Raw genomic sequence first — 19,894 nt, 5'->3', positions numbered from 1 at the left:
AAAAATTCACAATCCTACAAATGTCCCTAACTATGTATATGAAAGGGCATCATATATTTTGATTCTTTTTTGCAAGATTCTATTTTTCGTATTCAAGCTATCCTTCACATATCATAATTTAAGTAGAGAAAATGATATATTTTTTTAGTATTCTTCGATTGACACTAATGCTACGAAATCTTCAATTGATCAAAGAATTCGATACGAAATCCGAAACCCATAATTTATATACATTGATCAAAGAATTGACGACGACTCAACCTATAAGTTAAACTTGTTCTACTTCTCAGTCTGCCAACTGCCATGCCTTCCATACCTTTGGGGTCGAAATCCCACTTCCGTGGCCAAATACGTCGTCGCAAAATTTTTTTTTCCTCGCAGTGTTGCTTCTCTGCCCAACTTCTCTGCAATACAGTGGCACACTAGTAGACTTCTTTAACTTTCCTCTGTCAAAGAGATTTCTCTGGCCTACATCTGCTTAGATCTAATTACCATATTTCCGAAAAGGAATCAAGCTTGTGGTATAACTGAATATATCGATGGTATATCATTGCAATTCCCATTCGAAGTTCCAACTTGTACAATTCTAATGTTTCCACGGTTTAGATCGAAAAAGAAGACATGTCACATCCCGGCCCGAGCGGGACCACTTCCCGGGCTCGACTCCAGTACCGTAGCACGATATTGTCCGCTTTGGGCTTACCATTCCCTCACGGTTTTGTTTTTGGGAACTAACGAGCAACTTCCCAGTGGGTCACCCATCATGGGAGTGCTCTCGCGCTCAACTCGCTTAACTTCGGAGTTCCCATGGAACCCGAATCCAGTGAGCTCCCAAAAGGCCTCATGCTAGGTAGGGATGAGAATATACATATAAAGATCACTTCCCTGGGCGATGTGGGATCTCACAAGACAATACTTTCAAATTTAGAGTAGTACCCTTTGAAGGAGTATGAAAGTTTTTATCACACTAGGACTCACCTTGATGTGTATGCTGTAGTCTTTATCCCACAAGTTTTTTCCTATCGTATACAATACTTCTTCAAGGGCCATATATCAAATTAGTTATCTTTTGTTACAGAAGAAACATGTTGAATGGTTAACGATCCTTTCCAAACTCTTCCTTTCTGGAGTCGAAAGAAAGTATGAAGGCTTTGTATGCACTTCCAAGATCAGAAGAGAAAGTAATCATGATCAGCCAATGCATTTTCCGTACCTGCATACAGAACTCTTATTTAAGCAATAAGAATTAAGCAAGTCAGTCTATGGTCCTCAACATGTCCGTAGTCCTACGTGATGGAGATAAGAATTAAGCAAGTCTGTCTATTGTATATACAAAATCAAGGAAACAAGATCGAACAAATTCACACGGAGAACCCACGACCAAAAAGAAGTATGATATAAGTGGAGAGAAGTCTATTTACTTGTATTATGACACATGATGTACCAATCGTCTTTCGAACACACTGCAAAATCTCTCCCTGTTGAGAATGACACGTCCCTTTTGAAATTCCCACAAGGTAATTCTCATAAGGTGAATGCATGTGGTATTTAAACGCTCTGGTTAATGTATGGTTGAATGCTGAGTTGGGTGGTGCATGCAGACATTGAAATTGGAGTTGATAGAGAATTCTACCAAGGAATTTTATGTCCACCTAGGCCATGGTGGTTGATGCATTTATCGTGGCAATTGTGGGGAGAGACTTTTAGTGTATCCAAAATATGAGTTGATACACTACATGTTATAATACATTCATTGATATCAATGTTGATAGTATTTGTGGAAAGGTTTCTTATATTCCAAACATTTTTTAAGCCAGTAACATGTGAATCGTCTTCTCGAAGTCCAAACATTTTTTGATGTACGTGTAATTTTCAAAGATATGATATCTTTGGTCTTGAACCTGTCACGCGATGAATTACCATATCCTCCAGTATTTTAATTGTTATTGCTGGGCAGTGCCTTCTACTGACCTCCTCTGGTATGCCTATGTGACTTGGTTTTGTTAGTCTCTACTTGCTGGGATGTCTTTTCTCCGCTTATAACGTTGTTGGTCCTAAAATCGGTCTCGGCTAACAAGCCAAGGATTTTGGGATTTCTTGGTCTTCTAGTTTGTGTAGCGAGCGTGGTAACTCACTGCCTAGGGTCGAGCGAGTAAAGATGTAAGTTGGTGATTTTGGATGGCTTAAATTGACCTCTTTCAATGTGATTGAGGGTTGAGGAAGGAACTCGTCTCGATTGAGGGTTCTCTGTGCCTTGGGTGAAAGGACTTTAGATTGGGCGTTGTTTGTGAAAATGATGTGGAATGGATTTGGTGGTTGATATGGTAGGATGGGATGCACGGGAAGGGAAATCGTATCAACCCAAATGATTGGTCGATTAGATCGAACTAGCGCCATGTAGAGAGTTTGTCTTAGTAACTAACCCAAAAATATCTATTGAAATTGGAATTTTCTTTTACACTGTTTGGATAAGAAAAATAATCCTGAGAATTAACTAAAAGCCGGGAATTGACGACAAGAATTTGGATTTTCCACGTTTGGCTAATTGGAGGAAAGAAATCGATAATTGCCGAGCTGAAAAAAAAAAACACAGAAATCGGGGGTCCAATTCTCCAAGTTCAAATTCCTCAAAAATGGTCGTCATTTCACAGTTCCAATTTTCTGAGCTCAACATGAGTTTTATAAAGCTGCTATTCGTGCTGTTCCCAAAAGCTTTGTTTTTCTCGATTTCTTTCTACAACTCCTCGACGGAGGTGCTAATTAATGCTCTATTCACGATTCGGACGGTGAGATTGCTTCATTAGACTGCTCCCTCTGTGTTGTAGTATGTTGCAAACTTGCTGCATAACAAAATTAGGGTTGTGCGGTGGGGGGCTGTAAATCATGTGGACTCTGGAAATCAGGGTTGAGAAGGAGATAGGAGAGCGGATGGGTTATGGGTTTCTGGTTTTTCTGCAAATTTCACTTTACCGCCAGTTTATTTGGTGCCTATGAATTTCGGGTTTTATCTCTTTATATATAAAGCTAGCATGCCAATTTGGTGTCACTGGCTTCGAAAAAAAAATTTGGACACAAATGCTCTCAAAACAAAAAAAATTCAGAAGAAGTCCAAAATAATACATCAAATAATCCAGGAAAATTTTCGTGATACAAACAGTAATTTTTAAATAATTATAATTTTTTTATTATGATTTAGGGTTAGTATCTGTTTAGGGTCATTGGAATACCCTGGAGCTCAATTGGGTTCCTTTTCTTCTGCTTCATTTCCTTTGCTCCGTTTCTATCGGCTTCCTCTGCCTCTGTTTCTTCTGATTCTGCTGCTGCTTCTTCTTCCTCTGCTTTATATCTTATATGTGTGTACGAACAGATCTCCAAGCATTTGAGAAACCCACCAAAACTGAGTTTCCACAGTGACCGAGAGATCTCCAGCCATGTCTCTGGTGCAAGGCAAAATAGATCAAGGTTTGTTCCCTTTCACTAATTTCGTTTCAACTTCTGTTTAATTTAGATCATCAGCTTAATTTCAAGGATTAATTACCCAAAATTTGATGAAACCCTAATTGCAGTTGTGCTATATTTCATCATCAAATGTTTATCCAATCTCTGTGTGGTGCATATATATTTAATTTTTTAAGTTTATTTCTCTCTTCTCCTTTGTAATTTTGTTAGGGTTTAGGGTTTAGATTGTTTGGTTAAAGATTGGATCTTTTTACATGTTCAGCTTGCACTGCTTCTCTCTCTGCGTCGATCGTCTGTCGTGTGAGGAGTTTCTTTTTCTGGCTGATTGCACTGTTTCAGATGGTTTCTCTGCTCTTTTTTTTTTTTTTTTTTTTTTTTTAAGTCTTTTCTTTGAATGGGAAGAAAATTTGCAGATCGATGGCAAAAGAAGTATAGGCAAAAGCTAATTGAGCACCTTCTACAAACTGCAGTACTACTACTCTTGCTGAGGTCTATTTCATTTCCTCTCTGCGCTCTTAATCTTCATAACTTGCTTTTATGTGCATTTTTTGTTTTGTTCTTATTTAAAATGCATCTAATTGAATATTTATAACCAAAAGAATTAATTTTCCTAATTGCCCAATGTTGCAGGTTTTGCATCATTTGGAACATCAGGCCTATGTCATTGCTTGACCTAAGGTAGTTGAAATGTACATACAATATCTTAGCTTTTAGTTTCTTTCTTCTTTGGCTGCTTAGAGATTATGTGTCATGAGCCTGGCTTTTAATAGTATAGCTAAAATTTGCATCTTTTTGTAAGCTACGAATTCAGCTTTTGGGTTCCTTGAACTCAGAATTTATATATGTAACATTTCAAGGCTTATGTTGGTATGAAGCTGAAAATTGCAGTGTCTTTATCCCTTTGATTCGCCCACTGTAAGCCTACTTAGCTCCAGCTGAAGCCATTCAAGGCAAACTGTCTGTAGCTTGAAGTTTACTTTTATTTTTAGAAATGTTTATTAATTTTTTAAAAAAATGAACTACAATTTGATGATTGAATGCAGGGAAAATGCAGTGGAGAACCTTTTCTTGCTCTCAAATCTGTGATATTTGATTTCAATGGATAGTTTGGTATTTGGGCAGCTTTGATCTTTGATTTCAAATCTGTGATTTTGTCTAATTCTTTCTGATCCTCGATTTCTATTGATGTTTAGGGTTTAATGAAGATTCTCGAATGTGGTTGGTTAAGACAAAAAAAAAAAAAAAATGGCATGTGTCAAATTTTTGTTTTTCTATTCCTTTAATTTTATGCATAGTTTTGTTTGCGTAGTTTGGCTGATTAATTTTTGGTTCAGCTTTCAATTTGATGTCACTGCCTTATTTCTTTGAATTTTGAGTTCTTAGAAGACCAACTAAAAAAATGGTGACTTTTGAGTTCTTATAAGACCAGTTGAAAAATGGTGCAAGGAGAGACAATTAGAGTTCATCTCTTTCATTATTATTATTTTTCATTTGATTTAATAGGTTGTCAATCCACTGTCTCATAGTTCAGAGCTTCATTTATCACCCAGATGTATACATATTTGGCTGATTTCACTTATTTGTGTATTTTAATATTGAATTAATGGAGAGGGAGCAGCCTCCAACGCTGACTAACGGTTTTTCGAGGAATTTAGGTTTATTTGTGGCTGTGAACTTTAATATTGAGTTAATTACATTTACAAGCCATGAGATAGTTTTTGCCTATTCTACCACTTGGTTTTTGAAAAATTGAGGTTAATGTTTTGATCATCTATTTTGATTTCAGTTGTTTTTCTTTTTCTTCTACTGATCTTTTCCTATATGGTTGATTTATAGGCCTCTTGAATTTTGAATTGTGATTGTAAAACCACTACTTATTTTTCTTATTACTTTTCCTTTAAATGTCTTTTGAGTCTGAGATTGAGTCTCTATAGATTGTAAATTTCCGACAGTTATGCACACTTCAGTGCAGACAAGAAAGCCAATGTTTTTCTTTTAGGTATAAAGAACCAAATACGTTATAATATATATATATATATATATATATATATATATATATATATATCTTCAACGAATGCTTTGCTGTTTTTACTTTTTAATTGTTTAGTTTAATGGCTGTTTGGATCCTTAAAAATATTCTTCGTTCAAATGTTTTTTTGGATGGATAATTAAATCAATATAAATTTTGTCTTTTTGGATGGATAATTAAATCGATATAGATTATGTTACCTTTTGCTTTATCAGTTTACTTATTTGAATCAAATGCAAATTCCAATATTCCATTGTCAAGCCCTGAAATTAGAACATAGTTATTTCATATGAAATTGAATTTTTCCATGATTGAGGACTCTTTTTGTTCAAATTGTGTTACCAGGTTTTTTTTATTTTTTTATTTTTTTTATTTTCATCTAGCAGGTGGACTTAAAAGACATCAAGTATACAGGGAAATGGTAGGATTATCATTTTAGAGGTAGAGATCAACTCTTTCACTCATGTTAAACTTCTATTGTGGTATTTTTGTCATTAAATTTTGCTGAAAACATTGTTTAGTATAATGTACAAGACTAGCTTGTCATGGAGCTTATAATAATCTAATTGACGCCGTAATCATAAAAGGGTCTTCCGCACGCGCGTGAATGAGCGCGTGCAAGGAGGCTAGTATATTTCATATTTCTCTTGTTTCACTTTCTTTTGCCATATATGGTTTTCACTTTCTTTGTCTTATATTGTTTTCAATGATAGAGTTTGATGTTGAACTACAAAGAAACAAAATAAATCATGAATATAATTTGTCCTTTTGAAATTCCACATACATAATCTCCAAACAATAAAATTTGCAATTGAGGATTTTATTTGATGAGAATTTAAATTCTGTCATTTTACAATTTCTAATAATTTGCAATTTCTTCATCCAAATGTAGGATTAGAATGGAAAGCGCATACATAATTGGTCAAATAAAAAGCATGTACATTGGCTTCTCTTTAAAATTTCTTAAAAAATAAGAAACTTCAGAACTCGAATACTCCCAGTCCAAAAGTAGAAAAGACTCAACGAGCAATGGAAATTGCATCCATAGGTACGACGTAAGTGGAACACTGGCTAGCAAAATGGTTGGAATAATAATCGATGATTTTCCATCGAGCATAATGTAAAGGGCACAAAAAAAGACAATCATCATGGTGGCAATAGATAAAAAGAGGGTGAAAAGGCCTATTATCATTTTTGTGGGCAATGATCCGTGGAAATCATCTTCAGTATAACGTGACGTGATAATGCCCAAAAATATGATAACCGAAGTTGTGGAAGAAAAAAGTGAGAGTGCGTTTGAAACCATAAATACTATGAATATCTTTTTAGTTAAGAATATGGGAAGACCTGTACCTTCATCATATTCACCAGGAACTGTGAATATTGCAGCGAACATTATGGTGATAATAAGAGCACCTACAACTGTACAAGAATTTGCTGTTTCCTTCATTGAATTTTTTGCCTCTTTCCACATTTTTTTGTGATTCTCCGTAAATACTTCTTGTGGTGTCTTATTATCATTGTTTACAAATTCACAATCCTTGGCATCTGCAATGCTCTCCACCTTCTGCATTTTTGGCAACAAAATTATTTATGGATGTGACTCTAAAATCTTTATCTCTTCATACAGATGCTTGAACCTTTGTCGTTTGAGACACCACATAACCCAAAATCATTAGTCTTCAAACGTACTGGTGTTCATGATGGATCTTCAAGAGGAAGATTGACTCCCGATAAAGTTCGTTCCAAAGTAGATTATTAGCAAGTTCCTTTTCCAGCCCTGGAACTTTCCAACCAACGCTAATTCCCAGATTTCCTTTTTATGTTATACTCATATTTTGGGTGAGTATAGGCTCACGGGTATGAGTTATCATACCCTGGGAGTACCAAGAATCCCAAAAGCAGTAATCAAATCCTCCTAGAATCGACGAACTACTTCACTTGACCAGTTCCTTTCCAATCACCTGAAGTTATCTACTCGAATGGGCTCTAAACCCATAATTAGCCTATGGAGGCACTACTAATTGACGATGCTATCCGATATCCAGAGACCGTTGACTAGTATTTAGTGGTATGATTTCTGATACCGGACATAGATGCTAGTATCTGGGAGTGATACCTTTATACCAGAATGTTGGTTCACAGTTTCAGGGTAATGAACAATATAAAAATATCTTAAGCGCGTAAATTAGTGGCGCGATTGATAGACTGATTAACAGTGACTATTGGAGCCGGAAAACTAGATCGTGGAAACTTAGGAACAAGCTTTGCAGTAGAACAATGAACTCGTAGTCGTGTTAACCACACTACCCATTTAGGTAATCGGAACCTCTTCGATTAGTCACTTTTTCGATTACTTTCATAGTCAGACAGTGGAGTTGAAGCTTGGGTAAATTTCCCACTGTAGGAGCGGAATGAGTTTGAGAAGCTGACAAAGACCTTGTAGCGTGAGGCGTAGAGAAAAGAAGCAATACCGTACAATCCGAGAATGTGTACCTTTGGCGTCATTTCTCCAATTCCTTATGGAGCCATCACCAATAGTGAGGTGAGTTACACCTCGATCCATTTTATGTACTACACTAGTTCTTCCTTGCGTCTTTTCGAACTACAACTGCGTCCTTAAGAAAAGACGGCACGTAACTTTTATGGAGAGCCATTGTCGCCCAACCAACCAAATACCTTATTTAGGGAACCTCAAACCTATCCACAAGGTAAAAGGTTGAACCCTAGAGTCATACCTAGACTTCAACAACTCAGTCGGTTGACGACTAAAACAGTTTGTCCTACTTCGAGTTGTTGTTCTCTCCGATTAACTTTTGGAAACCGAGAGTTCTTTCTTAGCCTGATGAAATTTGTAGTAGTCTTACAACCGAATCTCTTCTCAATTTCTACATCCAAAAATCAAGTGATGGGAACACTGACATTCAACTTTATACCAATTCCTCAAGTAACCCTTGTTAGTTGGTACTTTCTTGGGATGAGACATATGCCTACAACATCAATCAAGAGTGATGGTAACCCAACCTATGTGAATGGAGATCCTAGGAAGTAGGTGATCATATGGGTAAGAACAAGTCACTTGTTGATTGGGCGTGCATTATCAATTTATATCAATAACTATATTGAGAGTCTATCCCTATGGTGTAGATAGTGCAACTATTGCAGCGTGTGAGGTTGAACTTATGTTCTTAATGAATACCATAGCCTATATGTAGGTGGTGTGCTTGACTGCAGTGCACACTTGATGGATTCACCTATTTGAGTGTGGGAGTGAGGCTGCTTCCTATGAGAGCTTAGGCAGGTTCTCTAGAGCACTCATGAATATCCAAGTGGGCGCATAGCCTATTCGCGCCAACCCGCTAGAACAAGCTCGATTTCAAGAATGCAATGTGGGTGGTTATGATTCACACGAAGAAATCTTAGTTCATAGAAAATATAAATTTCACCAAATTTCTATGAGTTACAGCTAACTCATCCTAAGACTGGTTCATAGTCCAAAAGACACCAGTTATGATGCGTTGGATTCTCACTTTCCTTTGGTACTTCCTTGTCCTCTCATTATACATGTGTTTCTCTAATTCCCTTCTTCTTGTGAGTCGATTTGTATTTTGAAATATGTGGGGGATTGTTAGAATTTTAATTGGGTATTTCAAAATACAATTCTTTATTGGTCACTTTAATCCTATTCAATTTATTTTTAAATTCTTAATTCCAGTTTTGATTTGTAAAACTGAAACTGATGCATTAACTCATTTATAACCGTTGGGTTTTAATGGCAAACGTTCTATACTGTTAGTTGGTCTTCATGTATAGCCTACTTTGTCCTATATAATCTTTGAGGCTTATGCCAATTTTGATGATTGAGTAAATATTTCCTTTCCTTCGATGGACAAACCCAACCAAGTTAAAAAAAAACAGTCTCATCATCCTCTCCTCTCCTAATCTCTTGTATTATCTCAAATGCTATTATAATTTTCACCTTTTATATGCCAAAGGAAGAATCGAGTTGTTCACTCGATCCAAGTATTGTGAGTGTACACTTACGAGGATCATAGATTGTTGTATCTTGGAGAGTAGGGTGCCATAACCTGCTACACAGAGACATTATCTTAAAGGAGCGAAATCTATTTTCAAGGACAGTGATTACACGCCTAAACCTAAAATCTTATTCTAATCAAGCATGGATGAAGAGCATTTCTACTCTACAAAATATAAGTATTTTATTGCATTTGGTTCATTTTATTTGATGAATTGTGGTAATCATATTGTGATATACTAATATTATTTTTATGTGATTTGTTGTAAGAGAAGTAGCATCCGTATCGCCAATATTTCCAACATCTTCTTCTTCCAAGCCTTACTTTCTTCATCTTCTTTTTAGGATGTTCTTGATCTAAAACGTCCCAAAGATCTTTGGCCAACAAGTAGGTTTTGATCCGAGAACTCCAATCGTCATAGTTCTTATGATTAAGAACTGTGAAAACAACTGTAGTAATCATGTTCAATCCGCCTATTTATTCAACTAGATTTTATGTTCATCCTGCATACGTGGAGAAAAGGCAACAAGAAAGAAAAAGAAACAAAGTAAGTCTAACTACTACACTTAGAAATTCAGCTGGGCAATCTTTAAAAGAGGTAGCGGCGCTATGAGCTTTCTATTTGGTAATTCCCCTACATGTGCAAATAGCATAGCCAAACTTTCTATTTATAGATAAACAATAATGTGATTTCTTTTTCTTTGTCCGTTCGTTTAAGAAAATACTAGCAATTTTCTCTTCTTTTTTTTTTTTTTTTTTTTTTTTTTTCATTTTAGCCTTTTTACTTGTACTAATTTCGCATTTATTTTGCCTTTTACTTTTATATGAAATATTTGTCAAGCAGTATATCATTTTATGTAGAGCGAGAAATATAACTAAAATGTTTTATTTTAAAATATATTAATAAAAACAAATGCACATATTTTTAGAATATATTAGTTTTATTGCTCAAAAAGGAAAAACAAATGCACATACTATAATTTAAATAAAATAATAATCACCTTATTGTGTTTTAAGTCGAGAAAGATTTATATGAAACGAGAGATTTTTCTAATAAGGTATTCAAGTGGTACTTTGCATGTCATGGTACAAGTAGAGAGAATGATATATATTTTTGTATCTCTTATTTTATTTTATGACACGTAAAGTACCTGCTTGAATATCAAACACTTACAAAATTTCTCACAGTACATCATCATAGTGGCATGGCGTGCTAATATAATAAAATAAGAGTAAATTTTATTCTAATGCCTTTATTTTATTGACACAAAATGTAAGGTAGTGTTATACCGAAACCTTTTCAGCAGCGCTGTCCGCTTTCTAATTGATAATTACCCTGCATGTGCATATAGTTTAGCCGAAACTTTTCTACGGATAAAAAAGAGAAAAAAAATAAATAAATAAAAAGAAAGAAAAATAGATAATAAGAAAAAGTTTTTTCTTTGTATGCTCGTACATAGTAAAAGATCAGCAATTAAAAAAACTTGGCAAAATACCAAGAAATATACAAATTTATATAGTTTGAATAAATATTAACAACCTTCTCACTTATCTTTTTATGTCATGTATGTTTTAATTATGTGTTGTCCTTCTTTATTGGTCCGCATGTCCTATTCCTTTATTTAAAAATCAGATCCTTATTTTAAGCCAAAAGGTCCAAATGGTCACCATCATTTGTATTTGAAAACTTTAAAAATTATAATTATGTGTTATCCTTCTTTATTGGTCCGCATGTACTATTCCTTTATTTAAAAATCAGAGTCTTATTTTAAGCCAAAATGTCCAAATGGTCACCTCAAAATTATAATTATGTGTTATCCTTCTTTATTGGTCCACGTGTACGACTCATTTATTTAAAAATTAGAGCCTTATCTTTAAGCCAAAAAACCAAATGGTCACCATCATCTGTATTTGAAAAACCTTAAAAAATTATATCACAAGTGAATTATTTTTTTTTGTCTAACAATAGATTTTATAAGATTAAATGTTGGATTATCAAATAACAGGATTTGAACTTATGTTATCATATAAGAAATCAACATCTTTCTAGAACTATTGTAAGGAGCCACTATCGCAGTGAAATTCTTGGTTATATGAAATACTTGTTACATGACATATTATTTTAAGATAAATTATATTTTACTTCAAAGACAGACCTACTCCAACTTTAGGAGTAAAACTCAAATTTTAGGTTTAAAATTTACTCCAACTTAACCTTTGAGGCAAATATGAGTTAAAACTCAAAACTCATTTCTGGGCCAATTTAGCTTGGATTTCCCCTGAGTTAGTGGGGCTAACCCACTATGTATGTATGTTTTTTTTAGTTTTATATTTACAAATTCATTGAATCTAATTGTTAAGATTTAATTTGATTAAATCCAATGGTAAAAAAAAAAAAAAAAAATCTAACTGTCTAAATTTAAATCCAACAGCTAAAGTAATTAAAAATATTATTTGTGTGTTTTATATTATTTTGTAGTGTTCCACAAGTTTCATGGTGTCAGTTTAATGACTTTCAATATTTATCAGAATCTAAATATTTTATATTAAATGTTCATAAAATTAAATTAGGATAGTCTTCATAATTTAATATTTTTAAAAAGTTACTTTAAAAAAAAAATTATCCTATATTCATTATCTAATAATGTCAAGTTAAAAATTTAACCTATAAAGTTTGGAGTAGAAAAACTGTACTTGAGTTAAAATCTAAATTTTTTAAGTTTCAATCCAAAAGTTAGAGATGATCTTAAATAAAATTTAATTTCATTCAATATTTTTAAATGATTTCAATCTCATATATAAATTTGTATTAAATTGCAAATTCATATATTTATTAGTTAAATGGTTGATTCGATTGTCAAGTGATAGTGTGACAGCTGCAAATCTTAGTATTTTACTGATATGACACAGTTAATAATATACCACATAAGAGTAAATATGAATTTTTATTTATTTTTTTTTTATAAAAAAATGTTGAGCTAAGAAGGAAAAATAATAAGAATGTTTAACAAAACACTTCAGGTACTGTTCATTTTTAACGAAAAATCACATTTATATATTTCTCTGGTACTATTTATTATACTTTTAAAAATAACTTTTCATGAAAATGATCTTTTGAATTTTTCGTTAGTTTATCTAAAATAATATGCCACGTGGGTCCACTCTTCCCCTTCAATCTTTCCTTTCCTCTGGTATTCCTTTCTCACTTTCACACTGCAACAGCCAGCACCGGCTGTGACACTGCTCACCATTTTCCCGGATCTCTGCTGCCTTCCCTTCCCCTTTCCAAGATCCCATGTACCAATCAAATCCTTCTCCATTTCGTTTTTCAATTTTTTCAAAATTAATTTCATAAATTTTTTTTTAAAGATCACCCACATATAATCCTAACATCTATCATATTAAAAAATAAAAATAAACTTCTCCCCACTCCTACTTCTCTCTCTTCCCCTCTCTCTTCTCATCTCTCATTCCATTTTAAAAATAAAAACAAAAAATATTCACACATATATTTTTGTGTATTGGCATATGCTAGTTTGTAATTAAATACAAAATTATGTATAACTAAAATGATTTAAAAGTAATGTATTAGGGTACAGTTACACCCAAACTTGAAACCGTACTTTATCCATCATTTTATGTGAGCAAGATATAAAACGGAAATGTATTTTTGAAGAATATATTAATAAAAAGCAAATTGCACAGATTTTCAGGATGCATTAGTTTTATTGCTCAAAAAGGAAAATTCAATACACATACTGTAATTTAAAAATAAAATTGTAATAATGTTTCTTGAATTATGACTCAATTAGAAAAATAACCTCTGCACTAAAAATCTATTAGATTTGATCCTGAATTTGACAAAATGTTGAGCAATAGTCCTGCCTAACTCCGTTTATTTTCCATCCATATTCTGATTACCTGGCATGTGCGTGGGATCCACAATGATATTTTTTTTTTATTTTTAAAAGAAGTTTTATTGACATTTCAAAAATCTCATTTTACGTTCCTCACAAGTGTATTTTTCTTTCTTATTGTTATTAGCATTTCAAAAATCTCATTTTACGTTCCTCACAAGTATATTTTTCTTTCTTAATATAGAAAATTTTAAAGATAAAATGAGATTTTTGAAATGCTAATAACAATACTCATTTTTAATTACATAAACCTTCTAAATATTTTGGAAGAAAAAGAAAATCAACTCAGTAGGCACTCAAGTAAATAACCATAGATTCCGCGAGAGAGAAGATCCGGAATAATGAGGCCGATGACGATGAACTTTTTCGGCGATGAAATCAAACCTCCCCTCAGCCCAGTGGGTGCTCCATAGCCATATCCCACCATTTTCGTAATCCTCCCCTCAGCGCACCCACCCCACTTCCATGAAAACAAACAAAATCATGAAATATGGTTGTAGTTCTGTAGATTTGTAATGGGTTGGCTGCAGTGCCAGTTGAGGAAGGGGTCTGGCTGGGTTGCAGCCTGCAGTTTTTGATTGGGGAGAAGCAGGTTGTTGGCAGCTCGTTGGGCTGAGGGGGAGAAGACAACGGCGAAAAAGGGAATACGGTGGTGGGTTGTAAGGTATCAATTAGTTCTCATGATAAAATGCAAATTAAGTATTCTAGTCCACAAGTGCGGATCCCATGCACAGGCCATATAATCAGAGCGAATTGAAAGTAAACAGAGCTAGGCTCGAGGATCATTGCTCAACATTTTGTCAAATTCAAGAACAAAATTTAATGAAATTTTAGTTCAGAATTTATTGCTCTAATTAAGTTATAATTCAGGAATTATTGTTACAATTTTATCTAATTTAAATAAGATAATAATCACGTGATTGTGTTTAAGTCAAGAATATGACATGAGATTTTTTTTGAGTACAATGTATTCAAGCGATACTTTAAATGTCATAACACAAGTAAAGAAATGATATTTTTTTCGTATACCTCTTCTTATTTTATAACACGTAAAATATCCACTCAAATACCAGACACTTACAAAATTTCTCATATAATACAGTTATTGTTATAGTGACATTGCATGTTAATACAATAAAATATAAGGAAAACTAATAAAAAGATTAAAAAAAACTTTAATTTTAATAAAAAATAATAAATACATGTGTAGTGAATAGTACCAAAAAAAGGTAAAAATATGATTTTTCGTTAAAAGTGAACAATAACAAAAATATTTCGTTAAAATTTCTATATATAATATGTGTAAATTTTTATTTCAATATCTTTATTTTATTGACACAAAACGTTAGGGTAGGTTGTTATACCTTAACATTTAGTTGTTGTCTAGTCACACCAACAAAACTCTGACGAAATTAGTAGAAAATGTGATGACGTACACACTAGCCGATAATGTTTAGCTTAGTCGTTATGTCCCACCTTTATACACCCTAGAATTCTCCACAACAATGAATTCATATGGATGATCGAGTCCATGGTCAGCCTAAAAGCCAGGAGAAAGCTTGGTTGCTGAAAAAATCAGCAGCAACTTATGCTGCTAGTGAATCAAGGGTGAATATGTGTTCAAGTATTTTATTTTTTAATCACAATTTAAACATGTGTCAACCCATTATTCGTTAGCAGCAAGAACTGTTGCTGATTTTTCAGCAGCCAAGCTCCATTCTAAAAGCAATGAAAAAAGAACAAGGCAAATTTTCTTGAGGATTCATAAAGCATGGTCCACAAGCTGTCCATTTTCTAAAGGCAAAGTATATTGTATACGAAGAATGGTGTCGTCGAGTGATTGATAATTTTCCTTTAAACTAAGTATGAGGACGTCTCTTGAAAATGTGTCCCTTGTTCCCACCCACAATTAGACTTTGCATTTTAGATTCAACCCGTTAATCCGACTCATTCATATGTTAAAATTAGCATTTGAGTGAATGCTTATTGGATCGGGTTGGTAATAGGTAAACTCTTAATAACGGGTCATTTTGGTCAACAACCAACATCCGTTAATACCGTTTAAATAATTTTTTAAATAACAAGAAATCTCTCAAAATTCATTCAAATCTTTAATCAAAATCCATAAGATTCCTTGAAAATCCATTTGAAAGTTGTAAGGATTCAACAATTTGTTGAAATCTATCACTTAAAAAAGTCTTTTAAAATCTTCAAAAATTCAAATTAACTACACCCTCCTATATAATTGACAAACTATAAGGTGTTGATCCACATGTACCATTCCCTTATTGAAAAATTACAACCTTATTTTTAAGCCAAATAGTCCAAAACACGAAAAATAGTCACCATCATCTGAATTTTAAAACATTAAAAATTATATCCCTTGTGAATTTTTTTGGTATTAATAATTTTTTTATTTATGTAAAACTTGTCATCATATTATGTATGTAGAGCCAGAAATATGGAAAAGGATCCTCGCCAGGTCTTTTTCCTAAAGATCCTAGGGATCTCGTGATCTCACTCGTTTATCCTATATCGTACGGTCAGTTTTCATTAGATACTATTCATATTTAATTTTTAATTTTAAAATGATTTATGACCGCACGATGTACGATGAACAAATAAGATCACAAGATCCCTAGGAAAAGGATCCGACGATGATCATTTTCCCCATAAATATAACTGAGATATTTTAAAATATATTAAAAAAAAAAAAACAAGTGCACATATATTACTATTTAGATGAAATAATAAAGAGAAGATTCTCGACAAATCCTCTTGGTGAGGATTTCAGGAATCCTACAATCACATTCGTTCATCATGCATTGTGAGATCAATTTTCGTAAGGTACTGTTTGTATTTAATTTTAAATTAAAAAATTATAATAAATTCTGATCGCATAATATACAATGAACGAATATAATTTGAGAATCTTCAAAATTCTCACAAAGAGAATCCAACGAAGATCCTCACTCGAAATAATAATCAGATGATGTTGTTCAAGTCAAAAACTATTTATATGATATGAGATAATATTCTAAGTATAAGGTATTCAAGCGGTCTGTCAAAACACACATTGAAAAAATAATATATATTTTTGATAGAGAATTGTTATTGGCACTTCAAAATTCTTATTATACACTTCAAACTTTCTATATTTAGAAAGAAAAATACACTTGTAAGGAGTATAGAATGAGATTTTTGGAGTGTCAATAACACTTCCCATTTTGATATCCTGTGAATTATTTAATAATACATAGAGTACTCACTTGGAGGAGAAAAATTTGTGTGGGGCTTGGTTTGCCACTAGACTTCGCTGAGTGACACTACAATCCACTCAAAACTCGCCACGTGGCAAGTCTTGAATATAATCTTTTATCATTCTTTTAGGGAATTGTTATTGGCACTCAAAAAAATCTCATTTTGCACTTCAAACTTTCTATAATTAGAAAGAAAAATACACTTGTGAGGAGTGTAGAATGAAATTTTTGGAGTGCTAATAATAATTCCCTTCTTTTATATTTAAAATTTTTATAATTAATTTTTAACTAATTAATATATAATATATATTAACGTTATGTTTCCTTTTTTTTTATTTCTTTCCCCTATTTTTTTCTTTCCAACCGCCCCCCCTCCCCCAAACAAAAAAAAAACTTTGTTTTGCCGTAGGTCTTGGGTTTCAGTACTCCCTCCCCTTTCTTTCTTTCCTAGTTTCATTTCTTTCTTTAAAAAAAAAAAAAGAATTATGCACCCACTCAATTTTATCATGGAAAGCAACCAAGAATCTGTAAGTTTATTCTCTTTCTTTATACAATAGTTGCTTTGATCATGTGACAAATACAGCAGATACAGCGCAAATCAAATTGTACTTGTTAGTTCGAAATGTAGTATCAAAGCATAAAGCATCTCCAAAGCAATCATAGTCTAACCTTGACATGTCATCTCTCCAAAAAAGAGTTGTCATCCGATTCAGGTGGTCCACTTGTATCGAATAGAAAAATTTGGAATCCTTTGCTTGCCTTTCCTTGAAATGATTAAACAAACTTTGTGCATCTTCTCCTTCCATCGTGGGTTATTCATGTCACATGATCAAAGCAACTATTGTATAAAGAAAGAAAAGAAACTTACATATTCTTGGTTGCTTTCCATGATAAAATTGGAGTGGGTGCAGAACTATATATTTTTTTTTTTAAAGAAAGAAACAAAAATAGGGGAAATAAATAAAAAAGGAAACATAACATTAATATATATAATATATTAATTAGTTAAAAAATAATTATAAACAATTTAAATGTAAAAAAATGATAAAAGATTATATTTAAGACTTACCATGTGGTGAATTTTGAGTAGATTGTAGTGCCACTCAACGAAATCCAATGGCAAGCCAAACCCCACACAAGTTTTTCTCCGCTTGGAGACCGAATACATAAAAATTTCTCGTATGACACGGTATATCGTTATAGTTGGCATTAAGTGCTACTATAATAAAATAGATGTAAACTTTAATTCTAATGTCTTTGTTTTATTGAGACAAAATGTTAGGTAGTGTTCAGCTTAGCTGCCATGTCCCACCTTCTTCATTTTTTTTTATTTTTTATTTTTTGGAAACTTCCCAACGTCTTCTTTAACGTTCTACACACCCTAGAGTTCTCCACACCCGTGATATTCATTTGGGTGATTGAGTACCTAAAAGCAATGAAAAAAGAAAAAGTCAAATATTCTGGAGGATTCATAAAGCATAGTCCACAATGGAAAGCGATTCTCATCATATCCTTTCTTCCTAATCTAATAAGTCTGAAAAGTCGGACTATTGAAATTTGATCAAATAGTTATAAACATGAAATCACTTTAAAAATTATAATAATTTTAGTCGTTGGATCAAATTCAATAATCTGAATCTCCGAACTTGATGGATTAAAAGAAAGAAATCTGAAAATGATGCTTTTCGTCCACAGTCTATCCATTTTATAAAGGCAGAGTGTTCTGTACACGATGCATGGCGTGGTGGTCATGATGGAGTGGAGTGATATAATACCCTTTTATGTTGACTTTATATATAGATAATTCCCCTGCATGTGCGTATAGAGTAGCCAAAACCTTTCATTTATACATACACAATAATGCGATTTTTTTGAGGGAAAAAATAAAAAAGAAAAAAAAGGAAAGAAAAATAGAAAAAAAGAAAAAGTTTTTTTCTTTGTCCGTTCGTACATGGTAAAAGATCAGCAATTAAAAAAGACTTAGCAAAATACTAAGAAAGATACAAATTTATATAGTTTGAGAAAATACTAGCACTTTTCTCACTCATCTTTTTATTTCAGCGTTTTCACTTTTATTCATGCAATGTATACTCTATTATTACTGTTCAAAGAAACGATATTATCTATTTTAAGAGAGAAGTGGTGGGTTTAATCTCACAATGAACTAGTAATAATGAGTTTAAATTCACTTTTGGCGAGAATCGAACCTAAAACCTCTCACTTACAAATGAAAAAAAAACATCATTAAACTATAATACTAAATGGCTATTCTACCAGTATTTCAAACTAAAAGTTTAGGGTTAATCTAAGTTTACTACCTGAAGTTTCTTGAGTTTCAACATTTGGTACATGAAATTTTTTTCCGTCCCAGTTTGGTACCTAAAGTTATAATTTTGGGACACTTTCATACATCTATTAAGTTTTCCGTTAGAATTTCTGTTAACTGGTGATATGGCACTCACGTGAACAATAATTAGACGCCACATATCAATATGGGCTCATGTCAATATTTAAAAAATTAAAAAACCCATCATCTTCTACCTCTCCCAACCCTCCCTCCCTTCTCTCCTCTGCGGCCACCCAACCCTCTTCATTTCCATACATCAAAACTCAGTCTTCCTACAAATCCACAACCACACATCCCTGAATCAACAAACTCAGGTTTGGAGGACTTGGAATCAAGGGCGAGGAGGGAGAAGGTGGGTTTAGGTCGGTTAGGGTTAGGGTTGAGGGTGTGGGAGAAGAGGATTTGGTCGTCGAGTTCGTCGGCGGGGAAATGGGGAAGCTGGGGTTGGAGGGGTGATGAAGTGAGGCCCAATGAGGAAGAGGAGAGGGAGGGAAAAGACGAAGAAGAAGAAGACCAGAAATGGGTTGGAGCATGCGAGGGAGGTGACGGTGGAGAAGAGGGCAGGGGGTGGGGGATGGTGGATGTGATGGTGGAGTTAGGGAGAAGGAATGGAGGAGGACTTCTTGGAGGTTGTGTGTGTGGGTGCGGAAGGCAGCGACAGAGGTGGCTACTGCTTGAACAATTGCAGTAGAGTCAAAGGGTGATTGGTGGATTGAGGGTTTCACTGGGAAATAGTTGGGTGTGTGGGCCCAGAGGATAGAGGTTGGGATTGGGGGAAGAGATGTACAGTTGAATTGCAATTCCTTTGGATGAGATTTTGTTAAGTTGGGTGTGCGGGGAAGGTG

The 19,894-nt window shown here is 33.6% G+C and overlaps 1 protein-coding gene across 9 annotated transcripts; it reads left to right on the top strand.

Moving 5' to 3' along the window:
* The first annotated feature begins 2,381 nt into the window (after nt 1-2,381).
* LOC125474879 lies at nt 2,382-6,181 on the top strand. Of its 9 annotated transcripts, none has more exons than XM_048579085.1 (6): nt 2,421-2,786; nt 3,368-3,462; nt 3,722-3,757; nt 3,862-3,948; nt 4,090-4,137; nt 5,872-6,181. In XM_048579085.1, the coding sequence occupies exons 1-6, from the start codon at nt 2,634-2,636 to the stop codon at nt 5,882-5,884; spliced, it is 432 nt and encodes a 143-aa protein (XP_048435042.1). In that variant the 5' UTR covers nt 2,421-2,633; the 3' UTR covers nt 5,885-6,181. The 9 variants fall into 9 exon arrangements, 3 of the variants coding, with proteins under 3 accessions (XP_048435042.1, XP_048435043.1, XP_048435044.1); XM_048579086.1 differs by having other exon boundaries at nt 2,422-2,786; nt 5,875-6,181; XR_007256262.1 differs by having other exon boundaries at nt 2,382-3,462; nt 3,873-3,948.
* The last annotated feature ends 13,713 nt before the right edge of the window (nt 6,182-19,894 follow it).

The sequence above is a fragment of a genome, unplaced genomic scaffold (genome assembly GCF_019419815.1).
Source record: "Pyrus x bretschneideri cultivar Hongxiangsu unplaced genomic scaffold, Pyrus_bretschneideri_v1 Contig13, whole genome shotgun sequence".
NCBI lineage: Eukaryota > Viridiplantae > Streptophyta > Magnoliopsida > Rosales > Rosaceae > Pyrus > Pyrus x bretschneideri.
Note: the sequence above shows the minus strand (reverse complement) of the source record. Positions and strands in the feature narration are given on the sequence as shown.

Excerpts from the sequence above, each read along its gene's own strand:
- LOC125474879 (XM_048579085.1), top strand. The coding sequence starts at position 2,634 with ATGGTCGTCATTTCACAGTTCCAATTTTCTGAGCTCAACATGAGTTTT. Across the intron at positions 2,787-3,367 it reads CTCTATTCACGATTCGGACG|ATCTCCAAGCATTTGAGAAA; the intron begins GTGAGATTGCTT and ends GTGTACGAACAG. Across the intron at positions 3,758-3,861 it reads CTCTGCGTCGATCGTCTGTC|AAAATTTGCAGATCGATGGC; the intron begins GTGTGAGGAGTT and ends TTGAATGGGAAG.